At 35.6% G+C, this 21348-nt stretch overlaps 1 protein-coding gene across 1 annotated transcript in view; it reads right to left on the reverse strand.

The window, feature by feature from the left end:
- The window catches only part of PNPLA8 (patatin like phospholipase domain containing 8), a 35259-nt gene extending 14283 nt beyond the window's left edge, over nt 1–20976 (reverse strand). The window contains exons 1-7 of the mRNA XM_008929682.3: nt 19790–20976; nt 18702–18851; nt 17329–17480; nt 16573–16667; nt 13055–13226; nt 8275–8332; nt 5863–6057 (exon numbers count right to left, since the gene is read on the reverse strand). Coding sequence (XP_008927930.2) covers nt 5863–6057; nt 8275–8332; nt 13055–13226; nt 16573–16667; nt 17329–17480; nt 18702–18851; nt 19790–20911 — 1944 coding nt within the window. The 5' untranslated portion in view covers nt 20912–20976. The remainder of the gene's footprint in view (nt 1–5862; nt 6058–8274; nt 8333–13054; nt 13227–16572; nt 16668–17328; nt 17481–18701; nt 18852–19789) is intronic.
- Nucleotides 20977–21348: the final 372 nt, after the last annotated feature.

Below are 21348 nucleotides of genomic sequence, written 5' to 3' on the forward strand. Positions count from 1 at the left end.
TATTAGACAAATACATAACCAGGGACACTGAAAACTATAAGCCATCAAGAACTGACAAACTGTTCTTTTTCATCTAAGGAATGGTGGCTAGTACCATCAGAACTTGAGTGCAACAACCTGAATTGTTTGTACAGAGATTACTGAATTGATTCAGTTCATAATTTTTCACTCTACCAAGCCTCCTTAGACTTTACAAGATTTGTTTTACAGTAAATATTAGCTGGTCAACAGTGCTACTGAAGACATATGGACTCAGAAGTCTAAGCAAAAAAAATAGTTAAATGTAATACAGCTCATTTGAGTGAGGTTTTGTTTTTTCTTTTAAATAAGCACTCTGAATCAATTGAGAAAAAAATTATAATGCTTTCAAGTTAAATGCCTAAACAAAATACACTCTCACATCACTAAACAAATCATCCAGTAGCATCTCACTTAGCAAGCCCCTCTGGGGAATCTTGCAAGCAGTCTGCTCTGCAAAATACTACTGGTGCAATAACCAGCAATTCCACAAAGGCTGGTAAACCACATCATGCATGTCCACCTTCAGAGCTGCTAACCAAACCTATAAAATCCATAGGAGAGAAATAAATGCAGATATCCATGTAGCTAACACGTTCCAGTAAATTCCCTCTTGCTTAAATAGTACGTGACACTGCCTTGAAGGCTGTAGGAAAATGTGTATGGCAACAAGGAGACAGAGAAACAAAGAAATATTTGTTTCTATCATTGTGAGAACAAGATACACCTACTAAACCAGAGTCTGCATAAGCTCTGGTGCATACTGATCACCGTGGCATATCCTAAGAATGAAAAGAACTTCAATGTGACCTATATTCTGTGTCTTCTTAGAGCCTGAGAAGCACCCTTGAATCTAATTTTAAAAGCTACCGTGTAAAACCAATTAGGGTAGGATCCACTAAGCGAATCACTTTTGAAGGCCTCTCCTGTAACAAGCTACAAAAGATGAAGTGGATTTACTGCCTAATTAAAGGAAGGGGAAAGTTTGAAAAATATGAAGAAATCACAAAATATCTTTTCTCAATGAAGGTCTGACTTGAAACTTTAGTTACATCATACTATTGTACCATATATATTTTTTATTTCTAGGTTGTATTCTCACCTCACATCCTGCTACACCTACATTATTAAAACTCCACTAACTGACCACGTGCCAATTTAACTGCTTTACTACGTGATCTTGCTCAAAGAAAACAGTTATTTGAACACTGTTATAAATTAACATCGGCACTATAATGAATGGAACTGTAATACAACAATGAAATCATGGGAAGCTGTCAAGAAAAAGGTGATCGAGCCCTTTGTATGAAAATGGCTATATTTTATTTGAGAAAAATCTGTGGCTTTGTTGAATTTACCACCATCGCACACACAATCCCTGCTGCCCTTTGAATTAATCCAGTGGGACAAATTTAGTTTTTGCTGTAAAACCTAGTAAATGAAGTGTGCATAATGATTTTGTTAAATCTTACATTGCTCTTTTAATTAATTGATAATTTCCTCAGCATACTTTACTGTTTACTGAAGTGACATTGAGTACCTCAAATGTTTTTCACACTACAGAAAAATAAAAAGGGGAAAAAAAAAGAAAAAGAATATATAATATAAGAAATAACACCCTACTGTGGGAAGTAGGAAAAAAACAAATCACTGGTTTGTAGCAGGACCGGGGAGAGGTTAAGAGCTTCATAAATACATTTCAAAATAAAAGAGCTGACATGTGGCAATACGGCTTCTATATTGTAACATCATGACTTAGTCTCTCTTGACTTGCACGGTTCCTGGAGAAGCATGTTACAGGGATTAAATCCCTTTGAATGTTAATGTGTTCCTCTTTTGAACCACAAAGAATATTAATCCTCCTCTCCTCATCTACCAACAGCTGCGCTGTTTTTTCCTACTTGACAGAGCAGAACCAGATAGCATGGCACGATTGACCTGAATGTAAATATTGCTGTTTGGTTTGGAACTGCTGACTTTTTGTGGAAATTTAACAAACCAAGATCAGCTCACCTGCAGCACAAATAATCGTGCAGGCACCTAGAAACACCTTTCTGAACAATGACATCAAAAGAACTGTAAAACTAATTTACTACGTCACTCAAAAAATTAACACACTTAACAATCTCCTTGAACATTTACAGTGACTATATTACAGAAGTCAGGCTGGAATGTTTCCAGAGAAAGGGCATGTGTGTGTGTACACAAATACACATAAACATATAACTATATAGATTATGGAAAAGCAAGTCATAAAGCCAACAGCTACAGTTCAGTTCAGGCATGACTCCAGCACAGACGTCTACAGTCATACATAAAAACTCCATGAATCCATGTCAACCTTAAGCATAACTCTCTTTCAGCTACTTCATATGTTTGTGAAAGGACTCCAATTCCAACAAAAGCTAGATACCGTAAGACAAGAATATGCAGGATGACCCTAAAACAAATCCACTAAATTTCCATTTTCAAAATAAATATTTTCACATATTTGAAGAGTCTTAAATCAGATGAAATGCCAGAGTGCTTCTCAATTCAGATTTAAATGTACAACTCACTGATAATACAAAACCTGGTCTCTATATATAATTCTTTAGGAGTCCCAAACTTCAAAGACAGGAAACAAATTTCAATAGATGTACTATTCTGAACTTTCATGTACATATTGGCCACCTCTGTTCTTGGAATTGTCTAGAAATATCAACACTGCAAGGCCAATTATAAATAAATTAATAAGAAACTAGCACAGTTTATGTCTAGAAAACAGATTATGGTGATTAATGCAAGTCTCCAATCCATGAAAAAAAATCCTCAAAAGACCATCTTTCTGACACTGTACTACAATTTTGAAGCCTTTGGCATAAATTATTACTTATACTTACTGCACACTATGCTGATGCAATTTTAAAAATCATGGTACTGTTGAGAATGTCTAACAGAGTTATGCTTCATTTATTCATATAGTTCAAAAGCAGTCCATTCAGTTAGACAGTATATAGTGTAAAGTGATAATACAGAAAAGAGCAAGAATTTCCATATATACTACAAAGGTTAGGATCATACCTCATCTGGCCGAGGAACTTAAAATTACAATTGCAGTGCACTTTCAGAATAAAGATGCTTAACAATAATCTACTATTCCTGCATTTATGATATGAACTATAATCAAGAACAAAGATTTGCTAATATTAACATATTTTAATAAGAAAATTGTTGTAAGCAGGAATATTACTGCATTTAGGATTCTATTTATTTAAAAATGTACTTATGCATATGTATTCCTTTCAATTCACTTTGGATACTTTAGCAGAGATAAAGCTCTTGATTACCTTGCATTTTCCACTGAGGTACTATTAACACCCAGGAAAAAAGGGTAACAGTCTGCTACATGCCCAGGGTTAAAACAAGGTAATTCAAGGTTGCTTGATTTTGCAGTGGTGGATTTATAATCTGAGACAGAAACCTGCAGGAAGACAGTCCTGTAGCATTTGCCATGTAGTAATTTGCTAGCTAGGCATCCAAGTACATCCCACACAAACCAGATAATTATGGAAACAGATATGGTAGAAAAAGTGCAATCCGAGAGGAAAAAAGCACACAATACTGGAAAGATTGATTCTATAAGAATTCAAGGTTTAAATATTCCTGCCTGTGTAGAAGAGATATTTTCAGATGATATGGAAGTTCGAGTCAGAAAATTCAGCATCTAGTTCTACTACAATAAACAGTTTTATTACTGAAAACAGATTCAGTTCTTTATAGCTTACAAAGGTGAATCACATCCTAAGTCCTTCCTTTCTAGTAATTAAAATACATGAAATAGAGAAGAATGGTGAATTTGCAAAATGATGTTTGTAAGATCAGATCTAAAGGCTTTGTCCAAAGACTCTGCAGCAAGGAAAAAATAAATTATACTTCATTCCAGCCCTCTGTGTCTGAAAATACCGAATCTGATCTCTATTAACACTAATTACACATCCTCTAGTCTGGTAAATTGGACTTGAAAGTGAACAGATGAAATGAATACCAGCCTTACTGCCTATCACACAGGTCTGGCAACTCAGAAACAATATTAAGACAAAGAATTGTGTAAGCACTGTGTAGAAGTTAAGATGTTGTTTATTCAGCTATTCTTCACACAGAAGCACAGACCAATTTTGATGTACTCTCAATTCAAGGAAATAGGGGGTGGAAAGGTGAGAAGAGGAAGAAAACTGCTTCACATAGCTTAATACTGACCCATTCAAGTAGTTAAGGACCAGCCTGGAATAGCTCCAAAGGCTAAAGCAACTCCCTTCCCAGTTTTGCTTGGCCAGATGGAAGATGAACACGTTTCAGGATTTCAAGCTGTGCTTTGGCTTGGAATTTAACGTGTTGCTCCATTTTTAGCTTTAAAAAAGCCCCAAAACTTATGTACTTATTTGATTAAAATGTTTGAAGGATAACAATATATACCATACTGGGGAGGCTGTGGGGTGGGAAGCAGGTAAGGGAGGGAGTGGGGGAAAAAATGCCCTAGATAAAAAGGGAAAACAGTAAAATGAAAGAAATCTCAGAATCCGATTGATGTAGTAGCACCATCCTGCCCCTCCATGGGAGCCCTTCCCCTCCACCCTTCAGCTTCTGTAGAGTTTTTATACAGCTGAATTCTTCCATCACCTTATAAATGTTGACTCAAAATATGGAAGTATGCTGTTTTTTTCAGATGAAATTCTAGCTGTTTCTTTGTACCAATGTTTATTACCTCTTAATTTTTCTCTATTTCATCTTATACTCATTTATCTGTTAGCCTTTAAACTTCAGTATTACTCAGGCACATTTCAATGCTAAAGATATTACAGAGCCCTTTCAACAGACACCATCAGAAATTCTATATGTGATCCAGGTACATCCTTATTACTCAAAATATGCTATTATTGGTTTCCAGCAATTACGGCCGATGCCATCATATGAATTAAAATGACAGAAATGTAACAGATGCTTTCATTAAACTTAAGTGACACAACCCTATGCTCACTTTAGTAAGGGTCTCTAGTTCAGTCACTCTTTGTAGTTTTTTTCTGTCACAGATCTGCATTAGATATTTATAAAAATAAAAACTAATAGTTTTAAATTAGTATGTACTGCAAGAAGGATTCTTTTAATACTCAGAAAACTGCGGACAATAAAGGGGCACTGGAGGACGAAACCACTATGGTTAAAAAAACTACTAAAGAAATTACCAACAGAAGTTGTAATACAATAAAACAGAATATACTGTTAATAGGAGACACTGCTTTATCCTCAAGGGAATTTCTTTTGCAGTTGTCCTGAGTTTAATCTTACTGCCATGACATCTCTTATTCCTTTTACTAGCCCAGAACCAGGGTAGAGCTGAATAAGCTGTCAATGGAAAGAATTAAAAAGTAGTCCCTTCAGTAAACTGAGAGTATGCACTAATAAAAAGAATACTGAAGTGTATAACCTGTTCTTTTCACACTTCACAATATTGTTAGATTTTTAAGTCACACCACCTGTTTAGCGAAATAATGCTCAATGAAATACCAGTTGTAAGCAGGAAGACAGAGGCAATTTACAACTCATATAAGGTTTCCTTCCAGGCAGAGAAGAAAGAAACAGTAGAAGAGCTTAAGTTTGTATTGAGAAGACTAAGATTTTTAAGTCTATACCCTTTCTAGTTCTATAAAGGCTATAGAAGCTGAAAATATCCTTTCTTACCCCTATTTGTCCTAGATTTCCTTTGTGCTATCAATTTATTTGTTTAGTTTTGATTTAGAGATTCAGACCATTTTTTTTCCTCGGGTGTAAAATTGAAAATATTTACTAAAGAAGATTTCAACTCACCTGATGAAGATCGCTGCCCAAAACATATTCCTGGAAGTAACCTGGTGCAGCAGATGATGCTCTAATGGCCTGCCACAGCTTATACTGACAGCCTCCAATATAATGGGACTTAACACCAGGAAAGTGGTTGTAGTTTCTAAACACAAATGCTTTCAGTGGTGTTCCTCTGTTTACAATGGTGCTTACTGCAGCTACCTAGTGATGAGGAGGAACAAAATTAGTTACATATGATGATAATATTAATATAAGAATGACAGCTTCCCACAATGCAAAATTTAATTTATACCTTAAGTGCATCTCTGGAATCTTACTAGGTTCATTGTTTATTTACATTTTTATAAAGTCTATCTAAATTTTAAAAAGTGAAAGTAAAAACCAAACAAAAACCCCAATTCCCTAAAGAAAATGCTATTTTTAACCTGAAATTGTTTCCACTGGTTACTCTGTTTCTACGAATATCTATGATGTTTAAATAATGTTGCTGCTGTCAACTACATGATTACAGAATATTTTGCTTTTAGGAACAGTATTTTATTCTCAGACGTCTGTAATCAGCAATGCAACAATGCCATTAAATATGAATATCAGAACTGTCAATCAATTTCTCTCCCCCCAAAAACGATTACTTAATAACAAAACCTGAGTTAAAGAATTGCAGGAAGAATCTCCCTCCCCAAAAAGAAATCTAAAACCCACCCAAAACCCAAAAGAATAAAATGTAAGTCTTTCAAGGTTTTTATAAGGACACTGAAATGTCAGTAACAGAAATCCCAATAAGTATATCAAAGTGAAAGGCCAAAATGGTATTTCCATTAAAAACCAAAAAAAGTATGACTAAAAAAAAATGCATCTTACAGCTATAATCATGAGATGAAGGTGCCTACAGTTATGTGTGTTAGAATACGCAAGACCTTTTAGTGTTGTTGCAGCCAGCCTGGCTGGCACTATCAGAAAAACACTCTTTAGCAGCCAAGTGGCTGTTCAATTCCGTTTTGTTTACTATTTTACAGAGTAGGGTGTTTTCATGAAATTTACCCAAGAGCACAGCTGATGCTGTGATATCACTCTATGCATTTTCATTCTTCAGCTACTTAATTTAAATAATTTTATTCACAGTAGATTCATCCTTACAGAAAAGAAAACAAAAGAGTAACTTCTACATGACAATGCAAAAGCAAAACATGTGCCTGGTTCATACTCAATTATTTGATGGAGGGAAAGTTTGCTGTTTTTGTCAAAAGGAAGGTTTAGTTCTAAGCACTACTAGAAGAAGAAAGAAAAACAACTTCAGGAAATTTAATAAAAAACCTATTAAATGGATGTTTAATTTTATTTTTGGCAATACCCATGTATTCTTCCACTTCATGATGCAGTCTAAGTTGCCAAGTGCTCAGCACCTTCAGGAAAAATCCATCTTGCCATGATTTAACAGCAGCAGAGCACACAATTGCATGTTTTATTTTGATTTTGCTATACCTTGTAAAGAGTGCCACCACTGAGAGCACTACAAAGCAATTACTGGGAACAGCTAGTTTCAACTCTATTTATATTCACATTTTATTACTGAAGAACATGGAAGGAAGCCAAAGATCCCAGTTCAAAGATAACTTTCAAGTCAACATAGGATAGCTTCTCTCTCAGAAAGCAACATACCACACCAGCCTTTTCATGTCCTTGTTTTAGACATGGACTAGGAACGCAGTCAGTCAGGCACATGTTTCTATGTTTAGAAAAATGTGAATATCTTCCATTTAACAGTAAAGCAATGAATATAGTGCTATGACACCAAAACACCTGTTAATTACAGATTGTTCTGAAATATGTCCTATTATATTTCTCTTCTTTCTTCACACCCTATCCTTCACCAAAAATAAAATACCCAGGCTTTCTCATCTTTCACTCTCGTGCTGCTGCTGTATCTAACACCCCTCCAATGACTTGGTGCCTTTTCTACCATACAGGAAGAGAAGAGATCTCTAGGCTTAAGAATGTGCCTGGAGAAAACTGGGTACTCCAAATAAAGTGAGAAGAAACCCTGTCCTCTTACAACACAGTAAAACAGATCATGGATGACATGACAGGATCTCCAGACACTAGAATTCTTATATGAAAAAAATAAGCTTTACACAATGTCAAAATGTTGACCTAGTATTTCTACGCTTTCAAGGCTTTTAACATCTCTGAAATATATTCCAACTCGAAGTATTAAAAATATGAGAAATTGATGCAGAAGTTTAAGAATCTAATTAATTTTTATCTTGTAAAAGCCCAGGTTATTGCAATGGAAGCCTGAAGAGCTATCAACACTCATGCTGTTTACCCAATATTCTTCTAGGGACAGAATTTACTCAGAACTCCTAACAGTATTTGTGAAATACACAATTAGTATTTACCTCAGAAAACAGTACTTACCTTTGGACATTTGGACTTCCTTGCAGTTTCAATCATAAGATTCGAGCCCATTTTTTCTCTACAAAAAAGAGTGTACAAAACTGAAAATGCTCCATCAGTTTAGCATTAAAAAGATGTATATTTTTATCATTCTTATTTCTGCAACCTTTGGATTTAAAAGAAGGAGTCCTTGAATTTCACTTTACTAATCAGATTTCTGCAGCTGACTTCAACGGACCAATATTTCAAACCTTCTAGGCTGTTAGAAATAAATCTGAAGAGTGTTCGAGGTCTTGATTCAAGTTACTTCATCACATATTTAACGATAATCATTAGGATTACTCAACTACTTAGTTAGATGAAGCACTTTGCTACATTCAGGAATCAAAAACTCAACATCCTTATTAAGCAGTTTCATAGTAATGAAAATTACTCTTCTGCACTGTCACAAAAACAAAAGCTAAGGAGAGAAAGATGTCATTCCACATGATTCAAAGAAAGTTAAAACACCTACATGTAATCTTCCATAACAGTAATCCAATATGCATTTAATATCCCTTTTTGAGGAAAAAATTTTTCAGATGCATACACTTCTATAAATCACATGAATGGGCAGCATTGTAATGTATCATCACATTAGCATTAGGGTCAGTATTCCAATTGCTAACTAGAAGGTAACCCTCCTGTATAGTAGAGGAGACTGGAGTAAATTATCACACTAGCCAATAATCTCACCTCAGCATCTATTTCAGCTTTGATTTGCTTACAGTAAAGGTCTAAAACTCTTACAGAGTTGGTGGTCATCCATAATGATTCTAAAAACAGGCTGTCCTTTAAGCAAGTTTTCTTCCTCCCATACACAGCCCACCCAAACACTGGTGGTACATTTGCCTTATTCTGCAAAGATTGTTGCCAGTATTGCCATACTTTTAAAGCAGGGATATTCCATGTGTTGTTTTTATGAGATCATCTACTTACAGCTCACACCCCCTTTTGACAGTAGGTGGTAGCTCTTCCACTGGTAAAAACAACACCTTTATCAACCTAGTCAGGTCAGAAGATAAAAGCAGCTTTACATGCTACAATAGCAGCAGTCCTCCATGCAGACAGTAGACTGTACTTGTAGCTAGGACAATTTGCTGCTCCACTACTGGATATCTGTGCTAGAAGGATGGCTGTGTACATGTCCTTGAGAGGGAAGAAGGAAGAAAACCAGCTTCCAGTCCTATGATTGAAAACTCTTGCTGACACAATTCTTCTATCAGTAGCACTGTTTTATTTTTTTTAATAAATGCATTGATTCCAGTCTCAGTCACCAGCCAGGAGGGGAAAAAGTGCCATCTGCACTCCCTAACTGATTACAGAAGGAGACAAAGGCACACAAAACCATGAAGTAGGAATAAAAGATATGAGACTGACAGAGGTGAGATATCAAAGACATCTACTGATTTGCATCACTTTAATCTACTTCTGAAATATCTATATTAGTTATTTTTTCCCAAACCCTGAATGCAAAGATTAAAAAAATGCATAAGTGATTTCCACTGCTTAATTATAGGAACCATCAAACTGAATAACTACCTCCTCACATCTTGTTTTTTATGGAGGCCAGGAACTGATGCTTCCGAGTAGGTACAAGAAATCCCTTAAAGTACTATGCAACTTTAGACATTAAGGTCTAAAGATAAAAGTTTAATATCACCTCCAAATTTAGTTCTCTTGCTAGCATTAATAGAGTAATTGCGTATTATATAAATGTTTTTGTCAAGCCTCGCTGTTCAGTTATTTTAACTAAGTCACAGCAGAAGTAATTCCACAGTTTCTTCACATACTGCATTAAAAAAAGAACGTCTTCTAATTTTACTTTTATTGAATATTCCCTTGATCACAAAGAAAAGAGGAGACTGGTAATTCTCAAGATACCTTATTTATCTCAAATTACCACTTTATCATGAAAAAAAGCAAACAAGTTAAAGACTCCTAGTGCCTTTGTGTATGTTGTCTTTAGGTCGCTGGCTACTTTTTAACAATCTTGCAACAGAAACATTCTCTAAAATGGGGTAACCGGGACTGTAAATAGTATTTCAAGTGAAACTGTACTACGAATTAATATAATGGCATCATAATATTTTCTGTATTTTCAATGCCAATTGACAATCACCTTGTTTGACCACAAGAATATAAATGTTTCATTACACTGTCCATGACAGCACCCAAATCACTTTTGATATTAAAGCTACTTTAAATCCTGTAAGCATTTTACATTTTTCCACTCACAGGTTATTACTTTACACATAATTTCATTTCCCTATTTTTGCATCTATCTACTTTGTTTGTGTCTGTCTGTCTGTGCCTATGTCCTCTAGACATGACCTACATAAGTCTCTCTCACAAACATTGCTGTTTCATTGCTTCCAGTCACTAATATTGCAACACCTATTTCAGTAACGCTGTGAACAACATTCTGCCAACCATGTGCTTGAAGAAACATTCTAATGGGCTACAGCAACAGTGCAATCAAACACTTGAGAAAGAGCATTCAATGCAAAAGGTAAAATTGTACCTTTTACCCTCTTCTAACAACAACAGTAGAACCAGGAAACTATTACATCCTTACCAAACCTACAGGAGAGACTTTTATAGCACATGCTGGTACAGAATGTGCTGCCCATCCAGTTGCTAGAAAACAGTGTTCAATTTGCAAAACAAATACCGGTTTGAAGTATTATTACTTGCATTCTCAAACACAGGCATTACCAATTTTCCTACCAAAAGAGTACATGTAGCTTTTATCCTACACTCCATAAAGTGATTGATTGCTTCTCAATCCCAGTATTTTAGCTAGCTTGTGAAAACCCCTAGCTGCTCACCAAATTTCTCCAGTAGTTTCTTCAGACATACGCAAGAAAAAAATAGTATAAGTAAACAACAGTCAAGAGAAAACAGAAAAGTTGGAACTATAAGCCAGGTTCTTCTTACAAATGCAATTCAATATAGCACTACCTAAGACTGATATGTGGTAAGTATAATTTTCTGCACAATGTAACTGATTAAAACCAGTCCTCAAATTGCAACTCAAGAAATATATACGAAAAGTTAAAATAGACAAATACATAAGACTTAAAATCAATTCCCTACAGCACTCTGTATAAAAAGTCAGTTAAATAAAATTAGTTCCATTTTCTGAAATGGAATTTATAACATACCTCATGAATGCATGCAACATTAGCCTAATGTAACATTAGCTTAATTATTTTCAGCGGGAATACTTTCTGTCAAAAAATATAACCACTGACATCATGGTAGGGCTAAACATATATTGCATGTCTGTATATTGTCAATGGATATTCTCTATTTCAAGGAAGGGAGACAAGCTAGCATTTAAACAACAAAAACCCACCCAGAACAAGTAAGGCTTTTAAATTTAAAACAAAACAGAGAGCATTTTCCTCACACTACGACTGAAAGTTAGACCTGACCTTCATATTGCTGTAAAGAGGTGCTATTCCCTTTCTTAGTTCCAGGCTCCCACACCACAAGGAAGCCTCCAGGAATCCCTTCAATAAAATGTTGTGTAGGCATAGAATCTCCCTTCAACATTGAGAAATTAGGTCAACAAGAAGTCATTTGTTGATCAGCACATTTAATTTCCAATTCAGTCTATAGATAGTATATTAATTGCCTGGCTTCTGTCTATTGCACCGGAATTCTTTACCTAATGTGCTACAGCTGCAAAAATCAAAAAAAAGCATTTTAATTAAAAGCATGTAAAATACTTTCATATGAGGTTATTGTGATTTACACAAGACTTCTTTTAGTTGAGCGGAGGGGAAAGAAGAAAGGCAGAGAAAAATCTCATTTCTAAAAAAAAGACCTCCACATATCTGAAAAGCTCATGATATTAATTTGATAAACCTATTTATTTCTAAAAATATGCAAGGGCACAGAGAAGTGGTGCTTCGAAGCCTCTCTTTCCACTTCAAAGATGTGATATGCTTAAAACTCAAACAGCAAAGGTATTCCCACAAAAAGTTTAGAAAAAAACCCTCTTTCAATCTCATAAAACACACTAATCATGTTCCCAAAGGAACTTATTATTTATCAGAAGGAACCTTTTACCTTTTTACACTTTCTCTCAGAAAAGACTGTTTCAGTTCTTTCAGTGGTAGTGCCAGCTTATGTTGGTTGAGAGACTATGATATTAGTTTGCTAAAAATTATAAACAATTGAACTATCAATACCAATACAGATGAATAAAACACATAATACAATAATTCCTTACAGTGACTTTTCCTGTGTAGCCATTAATGCGTGTGTATACATTTCTAAGAACAAATACCATTTAATGGGCAACTCTGACACTGAGGATATTTTTTCATTGTGATCCTTACAGCTCATTTCCCTTTTCAAAGAAGGGGACAATGGGCAAACCCCCAACATTAAAAATCCCTACTAGAGCACATAATTTCATTTCTCACCAATCTCCTATAAGAAAAAAGGCACAGCAGGTGGCTAGTAAATTTTGTAGCAAATCTGTAATGAGTCAGATCAAACAGAGCTGGCAAGCATACAGGAATATAATCAGAAATCAGTGCATTAAAGCTTACTTTATTCCCCAGAAACAGAAATCATTACATTAAAGGCTTTCAGTGTTTTGGTAGATATGAAAGCAGCAGAATTAGAGTATATGCTGCCCCTTTCTAGTTGTTTTAAGAATTTTCATTACCAGTGAAGCAATAATAAAACCAAATGCACTCAGACACTACATTAATTATTTTTCACCTAATCATTATTTACTTACTTGAGCATTTTTTCCCATATATCACTGTCATAAAAGGCGTGGCTCCAACCCATTTTGACTGTTCCAACAATGACATTCTGCTTAAAAACATCTGATCCTAATTTGTGGTACAGTTCTTCACAATCATCCAGAGGGATATGGAACAATCCCAACATAAAAGCTAATATAGCTCCTGAAAAACAAATATTTTGCAATATAAAATGTAGACTGAAGTGAGATTACAAAGATGTATTACCAGTTAATGTAGGTCATAAGTTAGCAGAGTATCTGTCTGGAAATAGGAAGACCAATTTACATTTATATCGGTAAATTTCTGTTCAGACATCACAGACCATGTTTTAAAGGGACATATATAAGATAGAAACAGTCTACTTTCAAAACCAGAAATATGAGAAGTTGAAAAGTGACATTATTTCATTTTGCAGATTTCATCCCTGCAAACAAGTATAGGGCAGAAAACAAATTAAATCTACTGCTTTACTTGGAAAGAGAAATAAGTAAGAGAAATCTATGTTGTGATATTAGAAACATATTTGGAGCATTACTTGCTATTTTGAAAACTCTTAAGTCAATAGAGAAAAATTCTCAGAAAATTCTTTAAAAATAAGGGAGTTTTGAGTACTTAGGATTACATTTGGTTGCAATCATTCACAGTTAGTCTCATACATGCTGCCATCTAGTGTATGCCTAGCAAAAATTATGACCTACCCTTACAGGAGAAAAAACAACAGCATTCAAAAAGCATGGCTGTTGAATACCAATAAAGACTGTGGAGAAATACAATTAAAACATTATACAATTCTTAGATATAATAAACTGAAAGGGACACGTATAAGCTTTAAATCTAATTGTGCAGTACTGTGAGAGCATGTAATTAAGCGTTAGGAATAGTTAGGACACATGTTTTTTTCAATCTGCAAATAAATGCAATAGGTTTGAATAAAATTATTTCTAAAAGGTGCAAATGCTTGAAATAGAGTAAGAGTACAACACGTGCAGAACAAACTACATGAAGGAAGTTATGGATGGCTTTAAAGGAAATATGACTTCCAAGCCTCTCTTGCTCTCACAAACCCCACCACCTTGACAGCTGAGCATCAGTGCATTGATGGTCTCAGTTTCTTAAAAAGTAGCACAAACACTTAAGGGAACTTGGGCCTATTTGACACAAAGTTTCATCGAGAGTAACTTAATTGCCAAGTCACCAAATGCCTGTATTCTAACACCTAGCAGCAAACATCATTTTCCCAAGTCATGCAAATCCTCTGCTATCTTGTTTTCCTCTAAACTCTCCAGCATCACTTCTACATTATCACGCATTTGCTATTTTGGTGAGCAGTTTCCAAGGTTTCAGGGCCTATTACAGCATCATTGCAGTGACCTTTCTCTGTGACTGCTGCATTTAAATGCTCTGACCCCCAGTGAAGACAAGTACAGGAAAGCTAACTACAAAGACAGACTCTGTGATGCTGAATTCACAGCAAACTGATTATTTCTAAACCTCAAAGGCAAAACAGCTAAATGATATTAATACAGAAAGCGCAGCAGAAAAGAGAAGTGCAATGCACAAGAGGCATCCTTCCTATCATTTAACACATCACTCTTGTAATGCACAGTTCATCCAGATTCACTGGCATATGTACTGTCAACACAAACAGAACTGCTAGTACATGCTGACAGATGTGCACAACCTCTCCCAGCCACGTCTTGTCATCTACTACTGTGAGTTGGACTAATGCAGACAAAGCTTGATAGTATAAACAACATTTAAAAGAATATGTTAAGTACTTACTAGCAGCTACAAAACCAAAAATTTGGGGAAGAATTAAAAATAAAGTTAGTTCTAGTGAGAGTAGTGGGATCAAATTAAGAACACTAGGCCTCTCCATCCAAGATAAAATATCTTTGTTATGATTGAAGAAATTGGCGAAGTATTTTGCAGGGAAACTATCTTCCGAGGAAACAACCACTTACTGCTAAATTAACTAACAAAGGATTTCTTTGGAAGATTATTTAAACTGTAAAACAAGGAACTATATTGTGCCTACAAACAAATTCTGTCTGGTAGACCTAAATCTTCTCCTTTACTGCTGAGTCTATTAAGCAAATCTCTGGAAACACAAACATTTTCTCTCGTCATGGTCATATGTGTTTAATATAATTTCTGAATTAAATTGTATAGAATATAAGTATAGTGCAAAAAACTTGAATAACGTTGAATGATTTTCTAAAGGAAACTGAGCTATTGAACTACAGCATATACCTTATGTTAGAAATCAGCATTGTGTGGCTAATGGTCTAGCACCATTTCTGAAGGAGACAACTATTGCTTGAAGAGAAACTTATGCTTTAGTTTCCTACTTTCTAGGGAGGAGTAACTTAACACTGAGTCACAAGAGTAATTAAGTCTGGGAGGGACCTGTAGAGGTCATCTAGTCCAGCCTCTGTTCAAACAGGTTCAATTAGAATAGGTCACTTGGGACTTGTTAAGCCAAGTTTTTAATATCTCCATGGATGGAGATTTCCCAGCCTGTGCAGGCAATTCCTTCCAGTGTCTGACCATCTCTGCAAGAAAAACAAGATTCTGTAACCTAATTATAACTTCCCACACTCCAGCTTGTCCGTTGGCTTTTCTCCTATCACTGTGCACCTTCAAGATGACTCTAGCTCCATCTTCTTTATATTTTCTCATTAACTGAAACAGCAAAAAGGCTTTGCTTTAGCCTGCTCTTCTAAAAGGCTGAATAAACCCAGTTTTTGCACTCTCTCCCTTACATGTCATGAGATCCAGTCCCCTGATTATCTGCTAGACCCTGTGCCAGACTCACTCAGTATGTACAAGAACACACCCCAAAATTTAGGGTTTACAGAGAAGCCCCAAACTAGACATTCATAGCCAAACAGAGACCCTTCATCTGTTATTGTATGCTCTTGTCCACGCAAGCCAGCATGGTTGGCTTTCTTTGCTCAAGGGTACACTAATGATTCATGTCCAGCTTGTATGAATCAAGACTAGGTCTTTAAAGCTGGTTTCTAGATGGAGGGTTTTGTATTTGGTTTTACTGAACCTGTCAAGCCTGTACAGGTCAATCTGAACAGGGGCACCACTATACTGACCACTTCCTCTAAATTAAATCATCCAAGATCTTGCTACAGGCACACTCTGTCCTGCTGTGCAGGTCATTAACAAAGATGGGAAGCATTACTGATCCAATATGAGTCCCTGAGGGGCATTACCTTAGTTGTCTGTGAAGTCCCATAAATATCTAAGATAACTGTATCTGTGTGCAAAGTGAAGATTTCACATTAATTGAAAACAATGACAAATCAGTTTGAAGTCACAACTATCATAAACCACCCAAACTTCTTATATAGAAGAAAAAAGACAGACTTTAGAAATCATACCTATGCTTTCCCAGCTTACCCTCTACATCAGAAACTGTAAAACCCACATTTAATTCTCAGATGTTCTTGTACTATATTCACAGCAAAATTCCAAATTGTGGCTTAATAATTACCTGTGCTTACACCACAGATGTAGTCAAAAAGTTGATGAACTGGCTTTCCAGTTAGTTCTTCCAGTTTCCGAAGAGTCTGAAGTGCAACTAAGCCCCTGAAACACAAAAATCCCCTTCACATGCAATGGCAGTTTTATCTTACATAGTCATAATTAATTAAAGGTGGTCTTAGAGCTAATTATAATTCAATAACTACAACAATAAGAATACTGAATAATTCAGGGAATAAAAGAGTAGCAGAACAAAATTAAAATAGAATGATGAATACTAAATATAAATTACATACTCAGACATACCAAAAATAGTACTCAACAGCTTCAACCATATTGGTTTGTAGTAAAGGCTTGGGGATGATCATTCTGTGGATGTAGACTCAAGAGATTTTAGCTGCATCCACACCACACACCAAACTTTAAGTTTGGTCTTAACAGGGCTGTATAATGCCCCTTGGGGTACAGTATTTTTCTGTGTGGGGTTCGTATGGCCCCCAACTCAATGTGTCTGAAATAATGGGAGAGATGCATTACAGACCACAGACTTGTGTTTCTGGCATGCAACAGTTGGGATAGAGCAAGATAATTGTGTATGGCAAAACAAGCACCAAACAGAGCACTAGTCAAGCACCAATGCATACAAAAACAGTACCTGTGTAACACAAATGTAAATCATGACTTGCCTCTTTGGGTATACATTTATCAAAGAGAAACTGAAATTTTCTTTCTAGTTACAGCATAAAAAAGGCTACAGAAGTTTTACCTTGTTCCTCCTCCATCAATAGTGAGGACTCTAATTCCCCAGCCTTTCACAGGGTCGGTATATCCAATCAGAGCTAAAGTTTCTCTAACAGCAGCCTGAAGACTTTCATCATTAGCCTGTCTCAGTCGCAGCAGGCATGGGATTACTTTTTCCTATTGATGAATACAAAGGTATTTCATTCCAACCATGTGTTTATAGCAAAAGAATCCATGCTTAAATTTACTAGCTTGGCATTTAAGTATAGAAGTAATGTTAGTTAAACTTGAAGGAAAACTTCTTCAAAACCGTATTTACCCATCTTTCTCTCTCTAAAAATGGAAATAAAGGATGCCAATATTATGTTGTACACACCTCATTGCTAAAAGTAACTACCTATCAAAATTCAGCAGTCAAGGTGAAACACAAATCTTTTGAATAGCTAGAAAAGCTACATTCACCAGGAATTAAGTTTAATTGGTTTAATGTCACATTAGCCAAATATAGATTTGAGTATGTAGCACATCAAGTACAGGTAAAAGCCCGGATTTTGCTTAAAAAGTATCACATTGCTTCAAAACAAGAAACGCCTTCTAAGTACACTAATAACAAATATTAAAATTCTTCCTCACATCGAGTATTTTTTAAATGTACATTACCACAAATATATAGAGCATTACAATCCAAATGGGAAGAGTGGATATACTCTTTCATAATAAAATAATTCACATATATTTATGTGGACTCCTGACCTATACCCTGCCCAAATGATTCATCTGGCCCGCACTCCATTCCCAAACGCTGCTTTTCCAGAAATTCTACAATTTATGTCACACATTTATCGCATCTTGTGGAAAAAGGCACAAGGCTGAAAAATGTTGTGATTGAGCTAGTACTTCTAGAATAGTCTACCACCCACCTCCTGTCCTCTCACTGCAGGGAAGAAAATGAGTAGGACTAGATTACATGCACTTATTTGATGGCTATACTTCACCCTTGCCTTCTCTCTTCGAAGGAAGCATGTAAACAAGCATAGAAAGTACCGTGCATATGCAGATCAACTGTACAGTACATTCCCGTTTGGTCAACTGCCACAGAGGACACAGCGTATGACCTTCTCCTACCACTTGAAAAAAAAAGCTATACCACCTCCCCACATGACCATGTCGTATGCTTCTAAATTAAACATTGCAATCTTAGGAGCCTTTAGCTAAACTGCTGATAGTTTGTACACAAATCTGCTTGAACCAGCTAAAGAGTTACAAAAAGAGACACTCAAGTTGTAATCTTTACAAATAAGACTAGTCCACAGAAGCAAATAACGAGGTTTTATGTTATTCTATACCAATCATCTGTCAGATATTTAATTTTTATCCAAGCATAAGGACTATTTGCACCTTAATTGCAACTCCTCTGCTCTCTGGAAATTCTAGAAGATGATAGGTCAGTTCTTCAACCCTGCTGATACAGACTCTCCGATTAGTGGATCTTCGTAGGGCTTGAACTAAAGCTCGAGTCCTGTTATCAATACTCACTCTTGCAATAATCTAAAAAAGATAAACAGATAATATAAAACTACTCTAAGAAATGTGTCAAATTTGTCAACACCAATTCCAATGTGTTATTTTAAGATTTCTCAGAAGGAATGAGCAGGATGTTGTACTAGAGATCTGCTACACATTCCAAGTAAGCATTACTTAAACTGGAAACAGACGACCTTTTGATTCTTAACTAGAAAACTAAATAAAGTCAGCTCACAGCAAGAATACACCAAACAAACATGTGTCAGCATGTACTCAGGTGTATTTTCAGGGCAACTCTGAAATCATGGTATATGAACCATAAACAAACCAGGAACTGTGAAATTACTGTAACTACAACCCCCCCCCAACTAGATCTGTCTGTATTTATGGAGTCTCTCTACATATACATGAACTAAGTATATGTATATACCACACACACACACACACACACACACACACACGTGTGTATATTTATATATATATATACATGCTTTATATATAAACTTACATATACATGTGTACTTCTATAAAAAGTATATACATATTTTTATACATGTATACAGATGTATATATACCTATTTTAAATACATATATGTATTTGTAAGTTTATATATAGTTTGCATATATATATGAAAATTTATACATTTTACATATATACTTATTTATCAAAGTACATAGAATAAATCATAGAACAGTTTGGGTTGGAAGGGGCCTTTAACACCCTCTAGTTCCAACCTCCCTGCCATGGACAGGGACACCACATTATGTACTTACATGTAGGTATGCATATGAATAAAAGTATGTGTACATATGTAAGTACAGACAGAGGTATATACTTATTTACATAAGCATGTATGTATATGTATGGTGCCACACACTACACTAGTGCAGTGTATATATACACTTGTATAAAATATACATAGAAATAATACATAAATAATTAACACTGAACAAAGACTTGCCTTTTCTCTCTGAAGAGACAGACGCTTTTCCCTCTCTTCTGCAGTCTTGGCCTCTTTTGATTTGTCCTCATCAGTCTTCTCACACACTTCTTGTTCTGGCTGTTTACTCTTTTCTGGTGAAACAACTTTTGATTCGGATCTTAACTTGGGAACCAGCCCCCCGATATAGCTGTCTACAAAAGCCTGTACGCTGTTACTGGGATACGAAAGAAAGTTTGCAATACTTTTTTTAGTGGAAACTGGAAGGGCAGTATTTGTCTTTTCAGCACCCAGAGTCTCTGCTTCAGGAGCTAAAGTAGCTGCTGAATCCACTGTCTTTTTTTCACTTGTTACAGTATTTTCTGATGAATCAAGCTTATTCCTCTCTTCACTTTTAGAGTCCTGTAATGAAGCATTCCTTTTTTTCTCTTGTTCCATAGCAGAATTACTAAAGTAAGAGTTGATATGATCAGCTATGAAGTTGTAAGTCTCTCCAAAATTTGTAGAAAAGTAGCTTATATGAAAAAGGTGGTTTTTAGTAGATGCTGAAACTTCTGGAGTATCTTGACAAGTACCACTTGAATTTACTAACACAGATTCCAAGTTTTCACTTGCACAAATGGATTTCTTTGCAGATGGGCCTCTGTTGCAATCCTCCTGAGTTCTGGCATCTGTGACTTTTTTATCATTGCCTAGATTTGCATTGATGTTATTTACACCTGCACTACTTTTATTTGCTTTTCCCAAAGTACCTGAGTGTGACTTTAATCGAGCTATTCGTGACACCAGTTCACTGTGAGTGCCAGACACAGCCTTTGAAACAGATTCTATAGTATTCTTAATTCGTGACATGCGAATGCTCACCTTTGTAAGTCCTTTGGAAGAAGAAGTTAGAAGTTTAGAAATTCTACAGTATAAAAACTCATGACTGTAAATATATTTGCTATACCAAAATGTTCTGCTTCTGGCCCATTTACACCGAGGCTCGCTTGTATGCAAAACTCTCAGGTGTGTGGCATGATTTATCCTCCAGCAGACTTTAGGTCTATGCAAACACAGATATTTGTTTCTTTGTTTCCACCAAAGATTTTTTGGGTTAATAAAAAAGACCAAATATGCGTCCAAAGATAATTGAACTGTCATTACTTATAAATAATTACGCCTTTTCTATGTTGCTTTCTACTTCATTCCAGAAAATATATTTCAATAAATAAATCTCATATTGTAGTGTTATCTGAAAAACAAAAAAAAAACAACAAAAAAATCAACAATGGAGACCCATATACAGTAACAAGTAGACTAAAAATCACAGAGTCGTTTAAGGCAGATGAAGCTTATTTACGCTTTCTGTAAAGGCAGATAAACATTCAAATGAAATAAGCTCATGGGAATATTTACTGCTCAGGACATTTGGTAGCGCCACCCCAACATTTCAACATGCTACTCCCTAAAGGCCAGTTTAAGCCTATCTTAAGCAATGTTATACTTCTCAAAAGCATTTAGTAACATACAGAAAATTGATTGCTGTTTTTTCCTACAGAGAGAAATTTGTCTTTCTTTACCAAATTACCTTGTGCAGA

This window comes from Manacus vitellinus, unplaced genomic scaffold (genome assembly GCF_001715985.3).
Source record: "Manacus vitellinus isolate BGI_N305 unplaced genomic scaffold, ASM171598v3 scaffold_5_pilon, whole genome shotgun sequence".
Classification (NCBI taxonomy): Eukaryota; Metazoa; Chordata; class Aves; order Passeriformes; family Pipridae; genus Manacus; species Manacus vitellinus.